General features: G+C 45.6%; 1 protein-coding gene across 1 annotated transcript in view; it reads left to right on the top strand.

The window, feature by feature from the left end:
• The window catches only part of LOC146186120 (uncharacterized), a 132,054-nt gene that overhangs the window by 54,068 nt on the left and 54,527 nt on the right, over positions 1-23,459 (top strand). Inside the window, exon 3 of the mRNA XM_084607987.1 lies at positions 15,792-15,897. Coding sequence (XP_084464113.1) covers positions 15,792-15,897 — 106 coding nt within the window. The remainder of the gene's footprint in view (positions 1-15,791; positions 15,898-23,459) is intronic.

The raw sequence follows: 23,459 nt of genomic DNA, 5'->3' as shown, positions 1-23,459 counted from the left end.
TGAATCTTCGAAGTTGGTAAAATATGTACAAGCAGGTTTACTGGCACTTTGAGAAAACGTATTTACAAGAATATTTACATGAAGAAGAAGGGTACATCAGCAAAATGACAAGCGTTAAGAGTTCATAGCGAGAAGCGACTGGATGAGCCGTTTACCCAGGGCCCAGAGCGACATTTCGTGCTCTGCAGCGTCCTTAAAACCCCCCTATGTCCAGCCCCTCTCTGAAGATGTTGACCAACCAAATCCAGGGCACGCCCCTCAGGTATCGGCATCCAATCGAACACATCACTGCACTGATGGTCTGAAGCACTGACTGTTCCGGCATTCATTCGTTGGGCGTGATCACTTGTTGGCGGGAAAAGCTTGGGAACGGCGAGGAGAGGAGGTACATTTCTATTCTTCAGCAAAGAAACCACAGGCTGGTTCTGACAAGTGGTTTTACTTCTCAGAAACCCGAGTGCACGTGGCGCCGCATCCGCTCCCAGCATTGTCCGTTTTCGACAATTGCAAATCTTTCCTGCATTCCTGGGAAATCACTTAATGGCTGTATGCGTCATGCTCCTTTCTTGTCCTGCACGTCAGCGGACATGTCACTCTGTCGTCTCCTTTGGAAAGTAGGCATTCCTCACTGGACGATAGGGCTTATCGACTGGAAGAGTGAACAAAAGAAAGAAAGCACTTCCTGCATTTCCCGCAGGGGGACGTTTCTTTGTGTTTTTCCAGACGTTCTCTTGACAGGGTCAATTTGGCATTTGCAGGTTGTCCACAAAGCAAAACAGGCTTCCTGGAAACAGGCTCACTTAGAGCCATTGGACCATCACCACATTTTCACAATACTTTTCCATGCCCACAGGCGAACAATAGAGCGCACAAATGCGGATGCTTGGTCGTAACAATGTTCAATTCCCATCAGGCTGTAAATACCGGCAATACGGGTGGGGTGCACACACTTTAAACCACGCTCTGAGTTGGAGGATGCTGCGATATAAGCCTTGCAGAAAAGACGTGCTGATTGCCGTCTTGCTTCTCGTGTAAATAAATAAATGAATAAATAAATACCCCATCCTTGTTTCAAATGACCTGTTCGTTTTCTTCACGGTGAGCCATTGATTAAAAGCTTGATTAAGTACTGTTGCTATTAATGGAATATATGGCATTAGGGACGTGCTACTTTTCGCAGTTAATGTTTATGTATAGTATTATCCTTATGAAATGTGTGGTTCCTCAAGGGTTTATTTAGCAATTTGTAAAGAGAAACTGCATTATCGTGTAATTCTAAGAACGTCTTCTTCGTAACATTGCGTCCTACTGGAAAAATGGTTAACGAATTTTAATAATTTTAATGCTCAGCGCTACTTTAACTTAAATAAAAAGTGCAGCATTACTCGCGTCATGCAGTCGGCGAAGAAGACGTGAATATGCCCTCCCGCATAAATGCCAACCTCTAGATTAGCGTTTCTCTTACAGAGATATCTTTAGAGGCTCTTCTCGATGATTGATTGGTTTGGTTTACAAAGTTTAACGTTCTTAAGAGAATCCGGCAATGAGGGCCGCCGTGAAGGCGCCGCGGTGGATAAAAACTACACAGAATTTTATGTTGTCACAACAAATTCGTACACAAATTTTGTCTTAACAACAAAACTTTCTGTACTTACAACAGAAAAGTATTACAGACAACAGAAAACTGCTACAGAACTACAGAAAAATCCGACGTTGAGGACCGAACTACAGAATATTTTGTTGTATTTTTGACAAGGTTCTTTAGTTTAGTTTTGTTTTTTTCGACTGTGGACAACCTGGGAACTAATCGAATAACACGGGGCTGGAACTCGTGTCCTCCGGCTCAGTACTAAAAGCTCCTTACAGCAATTGAATCGCCGCGGCAGAGGGTGTTTGTTAATTCTGGGACCATTTATATATTTCGTATAGATTTGTGTATTTCCGGTTGGCATTTCTTAGCACGTGCATTCTTCGACGTCTTCTCAAAGGAGAATGCTTCTCATGAATTGTTATTCCACTTCCGCCGCTTCATAAGATGTAAATATTTCTGACACGACAAGCACGTGTCTTTTCTGTATTCGAAACGATAGCATGCGCCCTAAAGCAGTTTTTTTTTATTTCGCACTCCTTGTAATATAATGGGCTAATATAGGCTTATTAACTTATCTTTATTTATTTATTTTTTTTATAAAGATGCCAAGAAAAGGTCAAGGTACTTCTACAGTGTTCCTAATCGTATACACACTCTAAGAAAGAAAGGTATGTCGTCGAGATTGCCGTCTGGAGCCGCATGACTAATACTACTCTCACACGGGCACGGCTGAACTGCTTTTAACTCCCTTCAACCAAGGTAGTCTTTATCCCAATGGAGATACGCACCGTGTCACACGGCAGTCCTTTAGGAAAGGAAGTTTAAGGAAGTTCCTAGCGTAAGGAGTTCCAATCATCTCCCTCGAGCAGGTAAAGGGAGTACTCTGGTTCTCCGTGAGCTTTATGCAGGTTTTAAAAGAAGTACTTATGCATTAATTTTGCCTTTGTAACTAATTTTAATACTGTAGCACAACGTAGAGCATGAAAAAAAAAAAGGAAATGTTCTAATATCCAAGCATGCACGCAAGAATTTTGCAAGCACATTGTGGCCTGCAGAAAAAACTAACCCACTATGCAAGTAAAAGTAACAGCGCATTCCTTTCATATGAATAAAGGTACATTTATATTTTAAATTAAATTCAAACTGTTGAAAAGAAAGCAGCTAAAAATTACTTTACATGTTTTTAACTTGATTATATAATATGCATACACAAAACGAACAGCGCCTAATGGGACCCTGACGGCGTCTTTGAGGAGCTCGTTCTCAGCCGCCGTGTGACACGGCGACAACTCCTTTGGGGCTGAACACCCTGCGTGGTCCTTTATGGAAAAGAGGTTCGAGGGAGTTGGGACTTGCCCGTGCGACAGAAGTATTAATTTCGTTATCGCCCTCAAGGAAGACGTCAGTCTCCTTCGAAAATTTTGTATACCATATACGAGAACGTGGTCATCGTACAGACTTGGCAGTATGTGATGGGCGTGCATGCCGAAGGATAGTGGCACGTTATACCGCCGCAATGGTTGACAATAGCTTCCATGCTGGCCATCGGAACGTGTGGCGAGAAGTGAAGAGGGTGAATGCGAAGCATTTCACTGTGGTCCTTAACTCTATTGTGAAAAACTGCGCCGAAATAAACACACCACAAGACAGAGGACGGGACAAAGGCGCCTTTGTCCCGTCCTCTGTCTTGTGGTGTGTTTATTTCGGCGCAGTTTTTCACAATAGAAATATGAACCAACTAGCCCAAGAAACGGTATTAATGCAGGTCCTTAACTCCCTGTGCACAAAAATAGCGGGCGCTATTAACGTGCATGACATCCCGTGTTGTCGGGAATTCCACTTTGACTGCATTCGATTAATTATTTCCTCCTCTTAGACGTGCAGATAAGTGCAATAGGAAAGTGGTAACCGATTGGCACTCAAGAGGTACTTCTATATATATATATATATATATATATATATATATATATATATATATATATATATATATACTAAACTGAGTATGTCTCGCGAATATTACCCAGAGAAAAGTTACTTGTAACAGTTGAGAAAGTATACAATACATTCAAAGAGTAAACTTGAGTAGTCGAATGCAGACGTGTTCCCACTTTGAAGTTACCTGAATACCTTTGGACATTATCAAGTGCAATTTTTGCGATTATTAGGTGGAGAGGCAGTACACGTATAAGCAGTATCCGTAAATATTTTGCGTTCAGGAGGCGTTATACGTCGCTGGTTGAAAAATAACATGGGGGAGAAAATGCCAGGCCGAGAACATGGGGATGTAGTGGTCAGAAAATTTCGGAGGGTACGCTGACATCGAACCCTCGCAGCTGAGAACCAGAAAAAATATTAACCGGCCCTTTACTCCACTTTGGCTGCTCTAGTTTCGTGTGGGATCATGGGTTCGGTCGATCACCTTCGCTGGCGTGACACTTCCCTTCGTCGAATATCCAAGGGGAAAAAAAAAAAAAAAAAAAAAAAAAAAAAAAAAAAAAAAAAAAAAAAGACCGGTGTCGTTTGACCGCGGCGGTTAATTAGATAAAACTTTTCGCTTTCTGCTTGGTCACATTTCAGCTGCTGTGTTCTTTGTGTAGCAGTCAGCATATAATATAGGTCACGTTATATGTCAGCCATGGTCGTGGGGATAGTGTCATTAATTTTAGCGCGTATTCTGTGGCGGTTTGTGTACAAGAGTTTTTGACTCACTCTGTAGATGCGAAAAAAAAAAAAAAAAAAACATGTATACGTATTATGGGCAGTCTTTGTCAAAAATATGCACACCATGCATAGGCGCTTCTGTAAGCCATGTAAGGGGCTCCTGAAGCGCTCTTAGAATATAGCCAAGCCAGAGAAGAATTAGGACGAGATTATTGCCAGCTGCGCGATTGCGAACGCTGAAGATGAGCAAAGAGCCTGTATGCAGGGCTTAGAACAGACCGCTTGGACTATATTGATACGTGGCAAGGTTAGTGCACGAAGGTTAATACAGGATGACACAGCACACAAAGCACAAGAAGCACAGCAGCGTCAACCTTCTTCTATCACCCAACGTTGCTACCACTTTGTCTTCTTCTGTGTCACTGCTGCTGATCTTTGTCTTCTTTAACGTCCAGCGATGCAGGGCATATATGTCACAATATTTTTGACTAAGACTGTACGACAAATATTTCCCCAGTGGTGTTCTATTACCCTCGTGGCGACAGCCTGCTCACGTAATTTTTCGCCAAACACTGCCTCGTGGGAACCTGTATTACAAGACGAAAAAAAAAAAACGAATTTAGAGGGAAGGGCAAGAGGGGCAATCCCTTCGGAGCGAGCACACTGCCAGGAGACGCTCGTGAATTCTCGAAATCGGAGCATGACTCGATCCGCGCGATATATATTCCCCGTCTGGATGAGGAGACGGGTTTCGTGGTATCGTGCTCTTGCTGTCTATATTTAACCGACCCTTCGCGTTGTGCCGCGGTCGTGCCATCGAGCACTGTTGAGAAAACATCCCCCGTGTCGTACGCACCCTGATCATACACATCGGAGTTCTCCTCAGGTTGACGAGCGTGCACGATAACTACTGTATGTACCAGGTGTTTATAGGGAAACCGATATAACTCATTATTAAAAAATAAGCTTTTTGAAATATGAATATCCTTTTTGCGGCACAGTTGTAAGATTTGTGGGTATCCGAAAATTGGGAAATAATGTTGAATTATAAGCTGGTGAACTAATTAATGATTTACAGGGAGGCCGTGAGTCTCGGAGAGGCACATGTATACAGAGCGAGCCCTATTCCGGCCTAGCCTAGTCTGTCTCGTGCTAAGCCTCCCTGTAAATCATATCCTACCAACTGGTCCAGAACTCGACTGTGCTCTAACTAATGGTAATTAACCTTTAAAACTTATAATTAGCCGTCTAGTTTTAACCAGATATTTGTAGCTGGCCGTTATTAATACCCATATAAGTTTTTAGATATCTGAACACGCGTTACCCTCGTCGCTGTGGCGTAACAACTTGTGGCCATATCAGACCAGCAGTGCTTTCGAAAAACCCGCACTCAAGCCCCGCCCTGAGCTCATTGATTCAATGGCGCAAATGTCACCTCCCCTTTCTGTCTCCTGCAGCAAGTAGCGATGGCTATACTGAGGGTAAACTGGACAGAGGTGGTGACTGGATATTTGTGCTATTGATCGGCGGCGATGGGGGCAGTGCTTGATTACGGGTTTTTCTAAAGTGCTCGTTTCTTTCTTTTTTCCTGCGGGTAGTCAAAATTTATTGATCCACATCGCCGATGGCAGTCGCGTATTCAAAGTTCTCAAAATTGATGTTGATGTTGGTACTAAAAACTGCAGGCGACAAATCTCCATCTGTGAGTATAGACGCTTAACTGTAATAGGTGAAAATTATCAGAAGCTGATTAATCGGCTTACTATAGTTAATATTACTCCACCTTTTTTTGCTGTCTGCCAAAACTGGCACAATTGTGCCACAGAAGCAGTCTTCGTACATATATAAAGAAACCTTATTCTCATTCAAAATATGTATGGTCGCCTGTAGAAAAATAATTGTATAGTCGTCCAAATAGCAGAGTGGTCCAAAGGCTGAAGACATTTCCGTGACTGCATTTAGCCTTTACTGTATAGTCACAACTGTGGCTGTTTTTATCTTTTCCTGTAGTAATATATATCGAAAGCATTTTATAGTACCAGCTGTAGGATTTCTATGCCCCGTCGTTTGATTCCATATAACTTAGACATCTTCCAACAGTATCCTTCACAGGCATCTTAAGACTTACTATAGACCTACCTGGAGTTAAATACAGGCTCCTATATATAGTAGTCAGGCTGTAGGCTGCTGTAGCTTCATTTTTTTATTTATTGTATACCAAATGGGGTCCAAGTTTCCATACCAGACTTGTCCTCCTGGCAACTATATATACTGTGCCTATTTATAGGAATAATTTCTATTTCTTTTACAGTGTCCATAGTTTGATAGCGGCTTCTGAGCAGAAAAATGTGCTATGGTTATTTTTCTATGGCTGGCTAAGCTTTGTTTATCAATTTCTTTCATCTATAGAGACAAATGTTACATGGCTTGGTAAAAATTCTGTATGGTAGATCACTGTGCGCCTCTGCACTTTTCAGGGAGACATCGCAATACTCAGCCCTACATTCTGGAACGACTCAATAAAGTGTTGCTGCTGAAACGTTTTGTATATATTATTCAGGCCTTGTCCTTTATTTCTGAAAAAAATTTTAAGCCCTAGAATTGTCCATCGTTCTCTTGAAATCTGCCAAAATTCAACAATATAAAAAAATGGACAACTTTGATTCGAATTTAGAAAACTGCCCCAACTTCGATTTTTATCAAAATCAAATAGAAACAATCTTAAGTACTTTATAAATATCGGGCAATAAGAGTATTGTGTTATGTGAAGTGAAGATATAAAAATAAATATGGAATTGAACGCATTTTTTTTATTCTGTAGAAGTGCTTAGGGCATCCCCTTAAGAAGGATTTTTTATTTTCTGGATTTACCTATATTTTATCTTATGCAATATCCAAAGCCATGTCAATGCTTAATCATTTTCTGCTTGTTGACAGGCCTGATGATAGCTTAAAACGAAATAAGCTCGTTTTTTCTTGCAATTTCATGGGAGCACGCAAGTGACGTTTGAGCTTTTTCTTTATCGTGTGACCTATTCTTTTTTCTCTTTTTTTTTTTTTTTTTTGCGAGGAGGAATGCTATTCAATGCAGTTCTTAATAATATAATTTAATTTCTCGGGCATGAAAAAAGTTAACAATACTACATTTTTGAAGACCATTTTTCTAATGTGCACGAAGTTACAATCATAAGCGCTTTTACAGCATGATAGTTTTTTATTTATTTATTTATTTATTTATTTATTTATTTATTTATTTATTTATTTATTTATTTATTTATTTACTTATTTACATTACCCCTCAGGGCCAGAGGCATTACAGAGGGGGAGTGGTAAATACACAAAAAATGAAGAGAGTACAGTATGTAAGTACATGAATGTCAAATAGCACCTGAGTATACAATGTTAGCTAGAGCTACGCGGAACTGCTCATAGTAATGCCAACAATTTCTGCGGGAAGGTGGTTCCAGTCTCGTGAGGTTCGCGGCAGGAAAGATTGCGAGAAGCATTTCGTGTTACATGATAAATTCCAACTTTGTGCTGATGGTCAATGCGATGGGATACATAAATTGGACGGGGAATGAGGCGATCACGAAGAGCGGGATGATGGTACAACTTGTGGAACAGGGTTATGCGGAAAACTTTTCTGCGCGATGTCAGTAGAGGGAGGCACAAATTAGTCTTCATGGCTGTTATACTGGCTGTTCGGTTGTAGTTAGCAAGAATAAAACGTACAGAGTTATTTTGGACCATCTCGAGATCAGTAATTAAGTTCACATGAGTAGGGTCCCATACCGGTGAAGCATACTCGAGTTTCGATCTTATTAATGTTTTGTATAGTAACAGTTTCAAGTGAGAAGGAGCATTATAAAAGTTGCGACGTAAGTAGCCTAGCATGCGATTAGCATTTTTAACTATGTTCTCGGTATGGCGGAATTTTATTTATCTTTATGGCAGCACCATGAATGAACCGAGATGATGAGTATTCTTGTCTATATTGGTGCCCCTTGACTTGAATGTGCAACCGATCGCCAGCAATTTAGACTACGGACAAAACATTCCACGAAGGTGGGCCCTTGGCGACTTTCGTGTTCCACGGGCTTCCGAAGCCAGCTTGTATGCCGTGTTCTGTCTTCCTGATTTGCATTCCAGACACGCGTGTGGCAATCGTCGATGCATGCAGCGTCACCTGAATCGTTCCTCCAAGTCATTTAATTGCTGTTTTATAAGAATTCGATTTTTAAGGACAGGTTGACATCTTATTTTCTGAAGCCGGCTACCGCTTCTCTTGCTTTGAAATCAGGCCACTGCTGTAATATGAAAAAACAAAATTATAATTAGCAAAAAAAATAAAATGCGATGTGACCTTGGAATGCCAAGGCTCGTCCAGTTTTTTGTGTACATTGTGTGGAGGAGTAATGGGGTCCGGTTCCTTCCCGCCCAAAAAGATTAATTTGCTAGTAACGAAATGCAGATAAGAATGACAATAACAAATAGCATGGATTAACAAGGCGCGCGCGGAAACTTCAACGCGTGCACATCGAAAAGTTTTTGTGTGTCTCTCTCTCTCTCTTGCTTCGTTCCCCCAGCTCCGCAGGGAGCGAACGTTTTCTCATTGCCGAGTGATTCTCTCCTATGCTTGTCTCTCGAAGACCTGCGGCGTCGACGAAACGTCTCTGTTTGCGAGCGCTCCGCGGAGGGCTTCCCCAGATTTTGCACAGGTGGTCTTTTCCTTAAAGTACAGAAATGGCGGAAAGAGCAGGGAGAGAACGAGAGGCGCAGTCGGCCAACCGGCCTCATGCCGCCCCGACGGAAGCCAGCCAGGCCGCACCTCAAGCTTGCGTGACTATTTAGCGTATAATGACGACTCCTCCCACCGTGTTCGAGGGAACTTGTTCGCGCTGCTCTGTCATTTTCGTCGAGACAAGCGGGTCTTGGGAGAGATTTTGTTGTTTATCTCCTTTCTCGTATTCGTCCATTCCGCTGCCTTTTGTGCGCTGCAGTGTTTTGACTTTACTTTTCCTGGACCGGCTCTGCACTCGTTGTTCTGTTCGGTTTTCTGGCGAGCCGCTATCTGCAGCTGCCATCGTTTCTTACTCGCGCATTTTTGTCGGCGGGACCCTCCGCGCCGTTTGTACTCAGCGGCTTCTGCCCGAGGCCTGCAGGTGGCGAAAGGCCTTTTGTGCTTTTTCATCGCTCATCTTTATATTTATCATATTTGCTCGGAGGTGCAGTAAATGCGTGCACTGTACGTAACCACGTGTGTGAGAACTTGCGAGGGAGAGCGCTCTGCAAGCGAGGAAATGGGCGTGAAATGGTTTGTTTGAGTCTCGTGCGAATCACCTCAAGTTCTTTTCATTTCGTGTTTTCGAGAAACATGTCGCAATACTGATGCCGCGTTTTCGGAATTATTAGTGGCGAAGGTGACGAATGTAAACCACACGCTAGTTAGCGAACGCCTTGAGTAATTTGGGAGTGTCGCATGCAATCATTGTGAATAGCAATTTCTGTACTCGTTGCTCGCCATCTTCGTCGATCGTTAAATCTCAAGGGGCATGAATGATTCTGCTCCTAAATCTTCGAATCCGTGGTCTCTCATGTGACGAGAGTTCATATTTATATACGGCTGCTGCATGTGCGTGCCAAAGCACGTGTTCGTAAAACAGGGAGTGGTGAAATGAGCTTAACCTCATGTTATAAACGGGCACTCGCTGTAAGTTTACTGTTCATTAAGTGCGCTTGTGGATATGGTAGTTGCAAAGGCCTCCGGGATCTTAGACTGTATATACAGCGAGGTCTGAAGCACTCTCCTCCTTGTCTGAAAGCGACGGACTTAGCATGCGTTCGGCCACTGCTTGAAGACGCTTGTTCCGTATGGGATCATTTGCAAACAACTATGAGCAATAAAGCAGAAGAAAAAAACACAAAACAGAGCAGCAATGTTTCCCTCTGTCAGTACTAGAGAACTGATGGCTCCACCGACGTGAAAAATGAATTAGGTTGGGAAACTCTTTCCGCTCGACGACAGAAATGGCGTCTTAAGCTGTTGCATCAAATATATCGCTCAAAACAGGCGTTCGAAAGTAAACAGGCCACGTATGCATCTGCTCACACTGATAATTAATTATTTTGGAATACCCTGCCAAAACTAACATCTGTGCCATGCAGTTTCTTTTTGTTCGTTCCATCAGCGAATGGAGTATGCTTTCAGATTACCAGATGTTCTATGTAAACTTTTTTTGTTTGCTTTTTCACTCTTCAACCCCCCTTGCTAAAGTGCCTTCGGGCTAAGCAGTGCAATCATTGAGTAAATAATGAGTCGAAAAGATGCGATACCGTCTTCAGAAACTGCACAGCGATTTGCCAGTTCCATTTGTTTTGTCCTGGCATTTTTGCCTGCTGCTGTCATGGGTTCCTCATTACGTGTACTGTGTCATTATTTCAGAGCGCCGTCAGCAATTGCTTATGTAACGAACTGTATTTTTCCAAATGTAGGCAAGTTTCTCTCTCTTTCCCTCTTCTGTAGATGACTCTGTGGCTGAATCAGACGCACATCGTGGAGGAGGAGGGGGGAGGTGTCTTCTCCTTTTACAGTGCTTCAGTTGAGCATCAACTGTCCTCATGCATCCTCCGTTTTTCTATGATGCAAGCGCTTAACACGCCTCTTCCCTCTAGCTCAATACATTCCTTGCTATATACGTGTCTGGCCAGGATTTTCAATGTCCTGCATTTCGCACTAAGCCTAAAGGAATCTTGAAAGGGTGACAAAAAAGGGCAGTGGAGAGAGATTCGGCGCTCAGAGAGGTTTCTGGGAGCATTCTGACACCCATACCCCCCCCCCCCCCCCCCCCCCACACACACACACACACACCCTAGATACGGCCCTGATCGTGAGTAATATGAAACCTGATTGCAGACCGCTACAACAAAGAACACATGATCCGCTGACCGAACGGGGTGTTTGACTCTTTATTATATTACCTATACTCCAAATATGTATATTGTATAGTGCTGGTTTTGCGTGTACTGTCTACGGGAGCTGTTTGCTTGTCAGGTGCAGGAAAAATGAGCCTGGATTTAAATAAAGCAGCCGCGATCTGTGTTACAGCGCCTACAACGGCACCTATTAGACGATGTTGGTCGTGAATCTGTGACATTTCGGCACGTAGCGCAACTCATCCAAATCACAGCGGCTACGAGAGAAACCCGAAACGAAGTTTTCAATAATCCACTGCATATCTTGGGCGAGTTGATCCATGATCATCGAAAGTATAGGTTAACGAGAAAGCGCCGTGTCAGTTTATTTCGTCTCTTGTACCGCAATATTTGCAGGATACCCAGGGTGATCATCTGTACATTGCTCTGGCGCTTTTACTTACGCAGTGAACGTCTTATGGGGTGCCCTTTATATCACACAACCACAATCAATCATGCCCTCTGTTCAACTTTGACCAGTTAGTTTCGCTTTGCGAGTATAGTATACCCGATCTTACCTGCCCGTATTCGCGCCTGTTCTTGCCCTCCACGCTGTAATTTTTCGAGGCCTCTCGCCGTGTCGATAGACAGCTGAGTGCGCTGTATACTTGCGTGCAAGCGCTCTTTGGGAAATGCGGCTTGTGGTCCCCCCCTCCAAATTCGGAACTGGGAATTCCCCGGCGCGCATTTCGTTGCTCTTCCTTCCTCCCGCCTCCTGTGATAAGTGAAAGCGAAGTTGCGGCACTTTCGTCTGACCTTGTTCCAAGGGCCCCCCTTCACCTGGGTTTGTTCCATCCCGTCTGCTTTGACCCGGGAAGGTATAACCTCGGTATGTATGAGCCATTGTTGTCGGCGCACCGTGCGCGATTTCCGTTCGCGCGCCCCGTCTGGGTGCCGCATTTTTCTCTCTAATGCCAGTATGCGTGACGCTTCGGAAGGCGTCAGCTTTGGACGCGAGTTCAAAGGTGTCGTACGGCAGACACGAAAACACGTTCCACGTCTGCCGTACGTTATACTTGCCGTGTGCTGCTTATTTACGTCGCTAAACGAATGCTTGTGACATTTGTTTATTGGCGTCGCGTACACGTCGCCGCGGTTATTCTCGTGTGTTAGTGCCGACGCTAAGCCTGTAAGAAGTCGTCGGTGCAATCGGCGTTCTAATACTGCTTTTAGATTCTCTACGCCGCTTGCATCAAATAGTGTAACGGAAGAATACACCCATGAAGTTTTGTTCCCCGAAGCTGCCGGACAATACATCGGAACGAAGACTGTTGTACTATGGGTTTAATAGCCGGGAAAACGCGGCATCAGCCCGTGGAAAGGGTCGCTTTTCCCGCTTCCCTGTCTCGTCATCACGACCGCCGCTGCCACGAAGAGGAAGTGCTCAGGACAACGAACCAAGGCGGCGGTGGCAACGGTGTTTCCAAAAGGAAAAATGCGCGCTCGTTTCCCTCCCCTTTTCTCCCGATTCATTTCTCCTTACACAACAGAAAGAAACGGTAGCTAAGAGGCCGAGGGGTAGACGGGGAAGAAGGAGGCATGCGGGGCACGCGGCATGGGACAGCGCCCAGCGCTCTCCCGAGCGGGGGCAATGGGCCGACTAAGAAAAGGGTCTCCCTCTTACCTTTGTACCTATTTTATTTCGCTGCAGGCGCTGATCTATTTCCTCTCCCTTCACGCGGCGTGCCCGTGTCGGCCTCTTCTTCCGCGTACCGCGGTAACAACGGGAAATGAAAGGGAAAAGGGAACGAGGAGAAAGCGGGCCACGCGGAAGCGCGCCTGGGAAAAAGAACGGAAGCTTTCCCCTTGTCCCGGGAGGAGAACCAGACCTGGCTTTCTTCTCCGCGGCGACGGGATGAGTGTGTCGGCGGCGCGCCCTACAAACTGCGGCCACCCGGTGGCTTCGCTTTCTTTTCTCTGTCTAGTTTTCTTTCTGGTTCGGGCCATTGTGCCGCGCTCCCTCTTACGTGGGAGCACTTTGCGAAGAACGCGATGGCGGAGGTTGCGCGAAAGCACACATCTCTGCTGTTGTCCCGATTCTCTTTCGCGCGCTGCGTTTGATGTCCGCTGTGAAGCGTACTTTCGCCGCCGTTGCCATATTTTCCTTTTTATTAATTTCTTTTCTAGCGATGCGTGTTAACGGAAGGTGAGAATGCTGCGATGCGAATTGAAAATGCTGGCGGCTGGAAACTTAAGCGCATGCCGAAGTATGAGCCTTTTGTACGTGTGCTTGTTAATGAGGCTGAGCGTGAGGGGCTAAATGGGAGCGTGGATTAGAAAACCAACGCTGCTTGATGATATCCCCTGAAAAATAACGTGCAAATAAATGTAAAACTAAATCAAAAGCAGATGGTCCAATACGGTGATAGTGTGCATGGATAACAGATTGTGTGTGTGTGTGTGTGTGTGTGTGTGTGTGTGTGTGTGTGTGTGTGTGTGTGTGTGTGTGTGTGTGTGTGTGTGTGTGTGTGTGTGTGTGTGTGTGTGTGTGTGTGTGTGTGTGTGTGTGTGTGTGTGTGTGTGTGTGTGTGTGTGTGTGTGAGAGAGAGAGAGAGAGAGAGAGAGAGAGAGACACCTCGCGCTCGCTTAGATCGGGCGCTGACATCGCACCTGGCATGGGCTTAGTTTGGCTAGTGACTATGAGAGAGTAATTGGTTGAAACTAAGGAGCAGGCCGTCCTATCAGCGGTGGTGAAAAAAGAAAATGCATATGATTGAACTGACATGCTGCAGCGTTCACAGGAATTCGGAGAACAGGCAACCACCGTGAATCAATGTCTAATGTTTGGGTCTGACTACTTCATCAACATGCTCGTGCAGATTTTCTAGTATCTGTTACAGCGTACGAACGTTGTCTTGTCTCTTGTCCACTCTCTGTGCCCCCCCTCTCCCCCGCATTTTCCATCTCTTATATATATATATATATATATATATATATATATATATATATATATATATATATATATATATATATATATATATATATATATACATCAGTGGCGTAGCCAGAAATTTTTTTCGAGGGGGGCTGACGTTGCTACTCAACCTCTTCCGTATCGAGATACCAATCACAAACCTGTCACCTCTCAACTGCGCCATAAATTCTGCATGCCGGGATGCAAAGATTTCACGGAAGAATAGCACCGTCCGGAGCTTTCGTTCCATCGAGTATGCTGCGCATGTATTGTTTCAGACGACAATCACTCGTTAAATTTAGCAAATGCAGAACTCAAAATTCATCGTAACCAGTTTTCCAGCCAAACAATTAACATTAGTTCGAATACGTAGTCTTCCTGACGGGCCCGCAGATGAAATGGTTGCCTGCACTCCATCCAGTGTGCTTATAACTTTGATTATAATGCAGCAGCTGCACTCTAACAAACTGAAGTGTTACGAACAGACCACTTGCTCTCAGCAGACCAATGCTCTCAGCAGACCACTTCGACAGACTTTTCACCAGAACGTACATAGCGGCTAAAAACACCGAGATTCAGTGCGAACAAGAGGCCTGAGAGAGAGAAGACAGCGCGGCGTCAGAAGATCGAGTTTGGCCTGCGGAGGCTGCTCATGTGGCGTCACGCTCTTTCCTAGCTTTTTTTTTTTTTTTTTTCCCACGCATGCCATATATGCGCGCTTTGTCAACTTGTCTGATAGTATGGCTTGCCTCCTTTGTATGGCCCGATGAACGATTTCAGAAAACTAAATGCACCCTTCGCTTTTTTCATTCCCGCCGAAATCTCTTTTTGAGCGTGAAAATGACATACTGGAGACAAAGTCCAGATTGATTTCCGGCTCTGGTGGTTGTTTTGGGCTGCGGTGTATGACAGTACGAAAACATTTCGTGGGGGGCTGAAGCCCCATAAGCCCTCCCCCTGGCAACGCCCCTGATATATATATATATATATATATATATATATATATATATATATATATATATATATATATATATATATATATATATTGTTCGGCTGCACCAGGGTGTACTGTTTAGCGGCATTTAAAAATGCGACTTGACGAGGCAGAGCTCACGGAACGTGCGTAAATGTTAATCTCATCAGTGGAACGAGACAGTAAAGTACACTGAGCTTCTTGGTTTGAGCACAGAACAATGAGCAGCCTGCATAGTTTATGTGTGTCGGGTCCCGCGGCCAAGTTGCTCTGACCTGTTATACTCGCCTCTCTTAGTATTCTGTTTCCAGGCTGCAATGAAAGTGTACGCCCGCGTCCGGGTTACTTTTTCCTTTTTTCTCAAATACAAATGAGACAAATATAAGTTTATATATATATATTTTAATCCGATGAAATTTGCTGCATTTCGTGCATAAGAGCATGATCTCTCGAAAAGGTCTCTAAATTGCTCCTCATCGCGTTCAGCGCGAAACGAATAGCTGCTCAATTTAATTTTATGGCTTGTCTTTGCCCTGAGGGGAAAAAAAAAAATTAAACATCGTGATAATTATCGCCGCCTTTTGGACGCGGCGTGTGCAGTTTGTGCGATTTTGAGTTGGTGACGATGTTGAAGCACAAAAGGAGTTATGTTTTTTCAAGAATCGCTTGTTTCTTCGCAGGGGCTGACAGTCGTGACATGACGGGACAAGTGCGACGAGTTTCTTGGATCGCCGTACAAGCTTGGATATATACTCTGCGCCGTTGCTTCGTCTTTTCTGCGTTCCGGTAAGCCATACCCGCGAACAGTCCCCAAGTTTCTCGTCACCTGAACGCGATGCGACATGGCTCTTCTACAATTCCGAGATGGAGCATCTGCCGAGTGGATTGTCACGTCGACTTTATGACTCACAGTGTCTGCGCGTTTTCTTGTCGCACGTGTACATGCCTCGGACTAGGTGCTCGTTGAGCGCTTGAAAGTCCGCTCCGGCAAAATAACTTGCAATTTATACATGCCATTCGCTTGTCGTTGTCATCCTCTTCTATATCGCTGTATTATCTTCGCCACAAAGCGGCTTACGCAAGAGTTTGCATTCTTAGTGTTTAGATAAATTTGTAGCTTTTGTGTTGCACTCATCGCTTCTGTCGAGAACAGTGCGCGATCACGTGGCTATGATGTCGAACGATGCGAGCGAAAGCGACCACCCCCAAATGGAACGATATACTCCGCACGCCTGCGATTGCAACATCCGTTAGCACTCCCAATTGTATTGGGCTCCACAATACCAGCGCAGAAAGGAACTTATAACACACATCCGTTCCTTTGCAAAATTGTCGTGAGTTTGGTGTTTGTTTTCACTTAGCCGCTTGCTTATTCCATTGCTGCTGCAGGGGCGGATTCATGTCATCTTTTGAGGCGAAAGCCTTACACTTGGCTCATGGGTAGAGTAAGCACATTATGTCCACTGGAAGTGGCAATAGATACATACCACGTGACTTCGTATCAACATTGTGACGCATACGCGTTCTTCGTGCAGCGTTCACGTGGTGTCACATAATTTCTCTTCCCATTCAGCACAGGTCGCCTAGCGAAGTTGAAGGTTAGTTTGCGGTATACAATGCACTCGAACACGACGGAATACGTACCTCTGATTGTATGTCGTTGATTGTAAAAGCGATGTTCACCTTTTCCTCAAAAGAAATCAATTTTCATTTAGGGGAAGGCACACACTGCCAAACGCTGTGCCAGTCTCTCAATGCTAAACCGTCAATTCAAAACAGTGCTGAACAATGCCAATCAGACGGTTTCGGCCGTCGTAATCCGTTTAAAATAAATCCAAGCTCTTTTTTTTTTTTGGGGGGGGGGGGGGGGGGAGATGTTTGGAAGAGAGAGATCCCATGAGAACCTTGTATGTTCGGTCTTTTCTCGTTTATATATTAGGTTCAGGTTCTATCGTTTTTGTCTGAGCCTTATTCGGGCAGGGGGCTCTCGCTGGAGAGTCAGAGAAGAGCGTTCGGACCGGATCAAGCTTCGCGCTGGGCGCGCTCCGAAGAACGAGGAAACGTTACGCGTATAGCCGAGTCAAGTCAGAGGCATGGAGAGGGTCCCGTTGCGGGGGAACTCTGGGACTGACGTTCCCGATCGCTGTGCATGGTAGCGGCCTACCTGGTCGTATAGTGTAAAAGGCTGCACATAGCATAAATAAATTCTTCTGTGCACTGGTGTCAGGAAGAAGCCCTTTCGCGTCTTCCTTCGGCAACGTGTCGCACTCGAACCTCATCTCCACCGAGGACATTGCGAACACATATACTATGCACGTTGCGTAGTATACACGTGTTCCTCTCTAGTGATATATCACCATATGAGGGCATCGTCATCGCCAAGAGCATCTTTAGAAATTCACAGGAATAATGGGGCGCTAACATAGACATGCTACAATAGCGGTACACGCACAAAGAAAAAAAAAATGATGTACGAAGTTGAGATGATACTTTTGTTTGCGACCTCGCGAGGTAATTCCGTTGTGATCTTTTACTACGCAGTAGTAACTAAATATCTTTTTGGATTATGCCGGCTCAAGGAGTAATTCTGCGTCGGCCTACGATTTACTGATAAACAGGAGTGACTTAACTGACAAGTATTACCGTGCCAGGCGCTTGTCCACAGCGAGACACCGCTATAGCATTAAACTATTGGCGATATAGGGAACAAAGCTGACCGCCAGGCGTCTTAAGTGCGGATTCCATATCGTTAGAAAAAGTGGAAGAATGAGCATTAGATCTTATACGCATTTGTTTTGGCTGTTTCATGTCAATACGATGACTATCTACAGACGTGTTCGTAAGGAAGCTGTAAGCCGGAATGATGACGTACATATAAAGGGGCGAGAAGGTTGAGAAATGATCACTATGTATAGCCAGATACTTCAGCTCTAAACTGTCGGAAGAACGTACGTGTGGCTGCTTCGGTAGCGCACGCGTGAAATCGTGCACGTAAACCCTTAAGCCTTTGTTTCGCTTAGCGCCAAAGGAATCCCCCGCGTTTCCGCGGTGAGAGCCCCGCCCAGTAGCAGCGGGACCGGGGATCGATCTGTTGACCACGCCCCTGGCTGGTAATCTTTGTCGACTTACGAGTTATGATAGCTTCAATGGAGGTTGTTCCACTCGGTTCCCCGCCCTCTGTCCCTTGCTGTTCAACCCTTCCTCTCGGTCCAGCCGCGTGTATAATTGCAGCTCGCATGTCAGAGGCTTCCGCAGCGGGTGCAAGGAGGCCGCGTGTACCGTTAATCTTCGTTACATACGGCGGCGAAGGAAAACGCCGACGGGTTCGAGCGCCAAGGTGTTCATTAGGCCGCTTAAAACGCGCCGTCCATTACGCGGTCCAAGTGTTCTGAACAGTGCGGCGCCAACTCATCGACGCGGTCTCCTTGAAAGTTCCCTACAGATGGCGGGAAGAATGCTTGCGCCGCCGGGGTGGTGCAGTGGTAAGACGCCCGACCACTGTGCCGGAGTTCCCGGGATCGAATCCCGGCCTCGGCGGCTGCGTTTCGATGGAGGCGAAACGAAGTGGCGTCCGTGTGCTGTGCGATGTCAGCGCACGTTAAAGATCCCCAGGTGGTCGAAATTACTCCGAAGCCCTCCACTACGGCCCCCCTTTCTCTCTATCCACTTTCACTCCCACCTTCATCCCTTCCCTTACGGCGCGGTTCAGGTGTCCACAGAGCAAGTGTGACAGATACTGCGCCTTTCCTTTCCTATGAACCAACCAACCAACCAACCAAACAGCTCTCTCACCTTTAACTCCCGCTCTCTCATTTTCATTTTTTGTTTATTTCCTCCATGGGACAAATTCGCGGCTATTAGCGGCAGGCGTCGTCACTAAGCGAACCTTTCGTCAGGTACAGCCTGTATCAAAAGTTTATAGCCCGGGGGGTCTGCTTCTGAGTGATACTATGTGGCTCGTAATGCATTCCCAGGTTTCCATACTTGCTGAAGACAAGATTTTTCGTCCTATACCCTCTCCAATGGCTAGGACTTCCCGAATTATTACAGAAGTCATATTATGCAGCTTAAAAGCAAACCCTCTGGGCTGTAAACTTTTGATAAAAGCTGTACATGTGCCATTCGGTATCGCTGCTTCCTTTTGTCTGTTTTTCCGCTGCGGCCTCCTTATACAGTTATGCTGCAAGACACCTTGCGCTCGAACGTGTAGACTGGCAAAGTGCCTATATTTGTAGTCACTCGCATGCAAAGCTGCGCTTAAACACAAAACGGATTGATCGCTGGAGGAGCACGGCAAGTTGACAAATAGCGTGATGCGCCAACTGACCTACCATTATACCATACCGGCCTCGTTAAAAAAAAAAAAAAAAGGAGTTCTCTATGAAAGACTCGCCCAACTGTCGGGAAAAAATCCTTATCTCGCAAGGATTCCGCTCGATGACATTGGGTGTAAATAAACATTATTATTATTATTATTATTATTATTATTATTATTATTATTATTATTATTATTATTATTATTATTATTATTATTATTATTATTATTAGCTCAGGTCCGTCGGGGCACCATAGCAGATGCCACACTTTCCACAAATGTTTTTTCTTCGTTTCTGATTCTCAATAAAACCACCACTCGATGATGTCCGTTAACTGTCCCATGCTAACACTAAAAAAAATTGTAGCCGAGGTTTAACTGTCCTTCAACAAAAGAGCGTTAGCCATCAGTCGGTGCCACATTCGCTGATGTAGCTGCTGCTTCGACCTTTGCTTGAATCCGCGCTTACTAAACTTCTTGGCAACAGGCCGGCTTCTGGTTGTTCGATGGTCTGGCACGGGTGCGGTCTTTAGCGATAGTAGAGAGATTTAGCTTACCGTGATCCGCGATCCGCCACCGTGACCCTCTACTACAGTGGCTCTGTACCTCTACCGTGCATGGGCGGGGCGCACAAGCTGATTGGTCCAGACGCGGCAGGTCTATGTGCCGACATCAAGTATGTGGCGCCATCTATCGGCGTCAAGAGGATCTGGGCATGCGCAGTGGAACGCGCGGTGGCGGATCACGGTAAGCTAAGTCTCTATGTTAGCTTAAACTATACGCTACGCCGACTCGTGGAGGCGGTTTGTGCTGGTGTACATTGATGTTATGCATTGTCTTATATAGACGGCACGGCAAGGACTTAAGATTCCAATGTTGCTCGTTCGGCCTGGTCATATAGGCCATGCTCACGGACCACTGGCCATTCGGGTGTCTTCTAACCAGCGCGTGGCACGGAATGATTTTCCAGTTGTGTCACGCGAAGCACGGGCACGCGTGCTGTTTCCAGTTGCCGCGTTTTGCAGCTAAAATATACGCTTTAGGCAACTTGGTTCTATGTATACGGCCGTAAGGAAAATCCAATCTGGAAAAGAAGGGACTTAGTCAAAGATGGCGTACTCAAACTCGACAGACTTGACGCTTCGGAGCCTGTACGCGCTCCTTGCAGACAATCCTTGTTCATTGTCCTTAATGAGCAACCCGAATTGGCCCTCCCGTTGACTGCATTTCCTTGTGATTGACAGCGCTTAGACACACGGACAGAGCACATGCAGACTAAAAAATGACGACATATTGCCTGTGTCGTCATTTCTATTTTCTGTCCTCTGTCCGTATGTATATAAGCGCTGTCAATCACAATGGATCATCACCGATTAGCCCGCCAGCTAGTACTATTCAAGTGCATTTCTTTGTCTCGATAATCGTACCTGGCCAGACGAAGTTTCACCAAACTCTGTCTTTATAAATATTCGTTTTATGCGTCATCGACAGTTGTCTGTTCACATGCAGGGAGACACGGCCGAAGCCGCGCCATCCATCGCCTTGCGTCTGCGTCAGCGCAGACGGGTGCGCTCGGAATCCGGACGGAATGCGCTTGTCCATGAGGAGACAACAGCGACGAGGCCAAGTTCCGTAGTGGCGCGGGAACGCGGCGGGCCCGAGGAGGGAGAGGAAGCGGCGCAGACGGACGTCGTCTCGCCCTGATAGAAATTCGCGGCGCGAAAGAAGAACAAAAGGTTTGCGCGACGCGTCGGCCAAAGGGCGTGTTCCGCTGCTACGCCGTATATACGCGCGCTCGCGCTGCTGGGGCCACCGAGAGAGGGGCCGAGTCGTGCACCCTTTGGCAAAACTGTGCGGGCCGTCGCATGTACAGGGCATGGTTGCAACTTGCAACACCCTTGAATGTATAGGAAGCTCTGTAGGTTTGGTCGAGGTGTAATCGCTTCGGGGCTAATTTCGAGCTCTACTGCCTCTTTGTCCCGTGAATAGGTATAGTGCGTGTCGCAACGGTGCGCTTTTGAGTTTCTGTTGCCGGGATTATAGATGCCGCAGCCTCGCTGTCAGTAGCCGCGGATGCCATTGCTGGTACGTCGCGACGGGTGCGAGGGCGTAAAAACAGAGTATTCTCGCTTGAAACTCGGATGGGCCATTTTTGTATACTCCGGGCCTCTTAAGCGGTACGCTTGCGGCACTCCGAAACATGCAATTTTTGCAGGTAGGGTTCGGACGGGAGCGATGGCTACAGGTAGCGAGCTTTGCTGCCTGGCACGCCATGGAAGGCATACCGGAGCTTCATTCTCTGGAGGGAATATTTTTCCTTTTTTTTCCCCCTTTTTTTACCGTTGACACCAAAACTGGCGAAATATATGTTGCTTGCTTGCTGCAAACCCTGCGTGATGTCATTTGCGTCCACGGAATTTATAATGTGGCAGTGCGTCGGGAAATGGATCGTTATGAAACACGGCTTCTGGTCGCATTTTCGACAGAATTTGCATACCTGATATCAACCGCTCGAGTTCCACCCCGTTGTGTAACCATGTCGAAAGGATGGAGGAACCTTTTTTTTTTTTTTTTTCTCGTCGTTTTTCGCTCATTTCCCGCCTGAAGTAGATTGTGTTGCATTTACTAATGGAATTGCGTTTCCTTCGCAGTATCGGTTCCTTCGCAATGTATACCATTATTGCATGAGAAGGGTAACTGTATTTCGATTCCATTTCATGCCTTGACCTGTAGACTGTGTAGATCGTGTTTTGTTTTCTTTTATGCTTTCTTGTCTTTAACTTTACCGCGCCCTATATACAAGGGGCACGAGTTCTATAGGTTTAATATATACTGTCGACCGTGATGAAAGCACCACAGTGCACGCCTTTGCTCCACATATAGGAAATATGCAGCAGTGAAAAACTGGTGTATATACCACACCTCCGGCCGTTTCCAGAGTAAAGTGGGCATGGTCAGTGGTCATGCGCCGAAGGGACATTTTTGAGCCAATAGTGTTAACAACGCCTTTCTCCAAAGAATCCTTCGTCGGCGTCGCGGCTTTCGCGTGCTGAGCGACGCACTCCTATATAAGCCACTCAGGCACGTATATAAGCCATTCAGGCACGTATATAAGCCACTCAGGCACGTAGTGGGCAACGCACGCCGCCATACTATACGGTATTGGCCACTCCCAGCACACGTACTGTCTTTGCCAAAAGTAACCAGGCTGCATGTTTTGCTTCTCGCTTGTATTCTAAAGCCAACATGGCTTCCCACCACAACTTCTTAATAAGTGAGGGCAGGAGCTCGCCTTTATTTTGCACATATTTACAGCTTCAGAAGTGGTACGAAGGCTCCATTACCCGACTTATAAGCGAAGCCCGCAGCCTATAGTTACTGTTGGCAAAGACGGACCTGCTCTGTCCCTGCGCTCTTCTTGTCTTCAACCTCTGCCATTTAGTTATGTTCAGCTCACTTTCTTCCTCTCCGCATGGTAACTGCCAGGAGGCACTGCTTGTGGATGATCTCTCTGCCGTGTGTACTTACTTCGTTCAGCGTTTAGCTTCTTATGTCACTTGAGTGTACGCAGCTCTGCGCTTTAAATTCCTCTGGTTGCGAAGAAAAAAAAAAAACGACAAAAGCCATGTTCGAGGTTACAGAACGACATGCAAGGAATTTTAAAAAGAAGGCGAGCGGAACGAAGGGCAAAGGAAATATCATTACCTGGCTTGGTTTCCGTCTTTGTGTGTATGCACGTGCAGTCCGAGTCCTATACCTTGCAGAGGTGTTGTCTGAAGGTGACCTCTAAAGGGTATACAGGCGTCCTTTTCGCGTTGCGGTTTACAACTTTCTCACGTTTCTTTGTCTCCAGCAGTTCCTATAACCCATACAAAACTTTCCTATGGTCAGCTATAGAATATCCTTTGTATGGTCGCGGCTATAGACATTTGGCCCAAATATCTATAGTCAATTCTATGGCTGTCTTTAGGTTTTTCTATAGTCTGTTCTATAGAAGTCTTTAACATATTCTATAGACTTATGGTTCCTGCAG

Source organism: Amblyomma maculatum, chromosome 6, assembly GCF_055883805.1.
Source record: "Amblyomma maculatum isolate TAMU_Amacu chromosome 6, ASM5588380v1, whole genome shotgun sequence".
Taxonomy (NCBI): Eukaryota; Metazoa; Arthropoda; class Arachnida; order Ixodida; family Ixodidae; genus Amblyomma; species Amblyomma maculatum.
The sequence above is the reverse complement of the archived record's forward strand: the minus strand, read 5'-3'. Positions and strand labels throughout refer to the sequence as shown.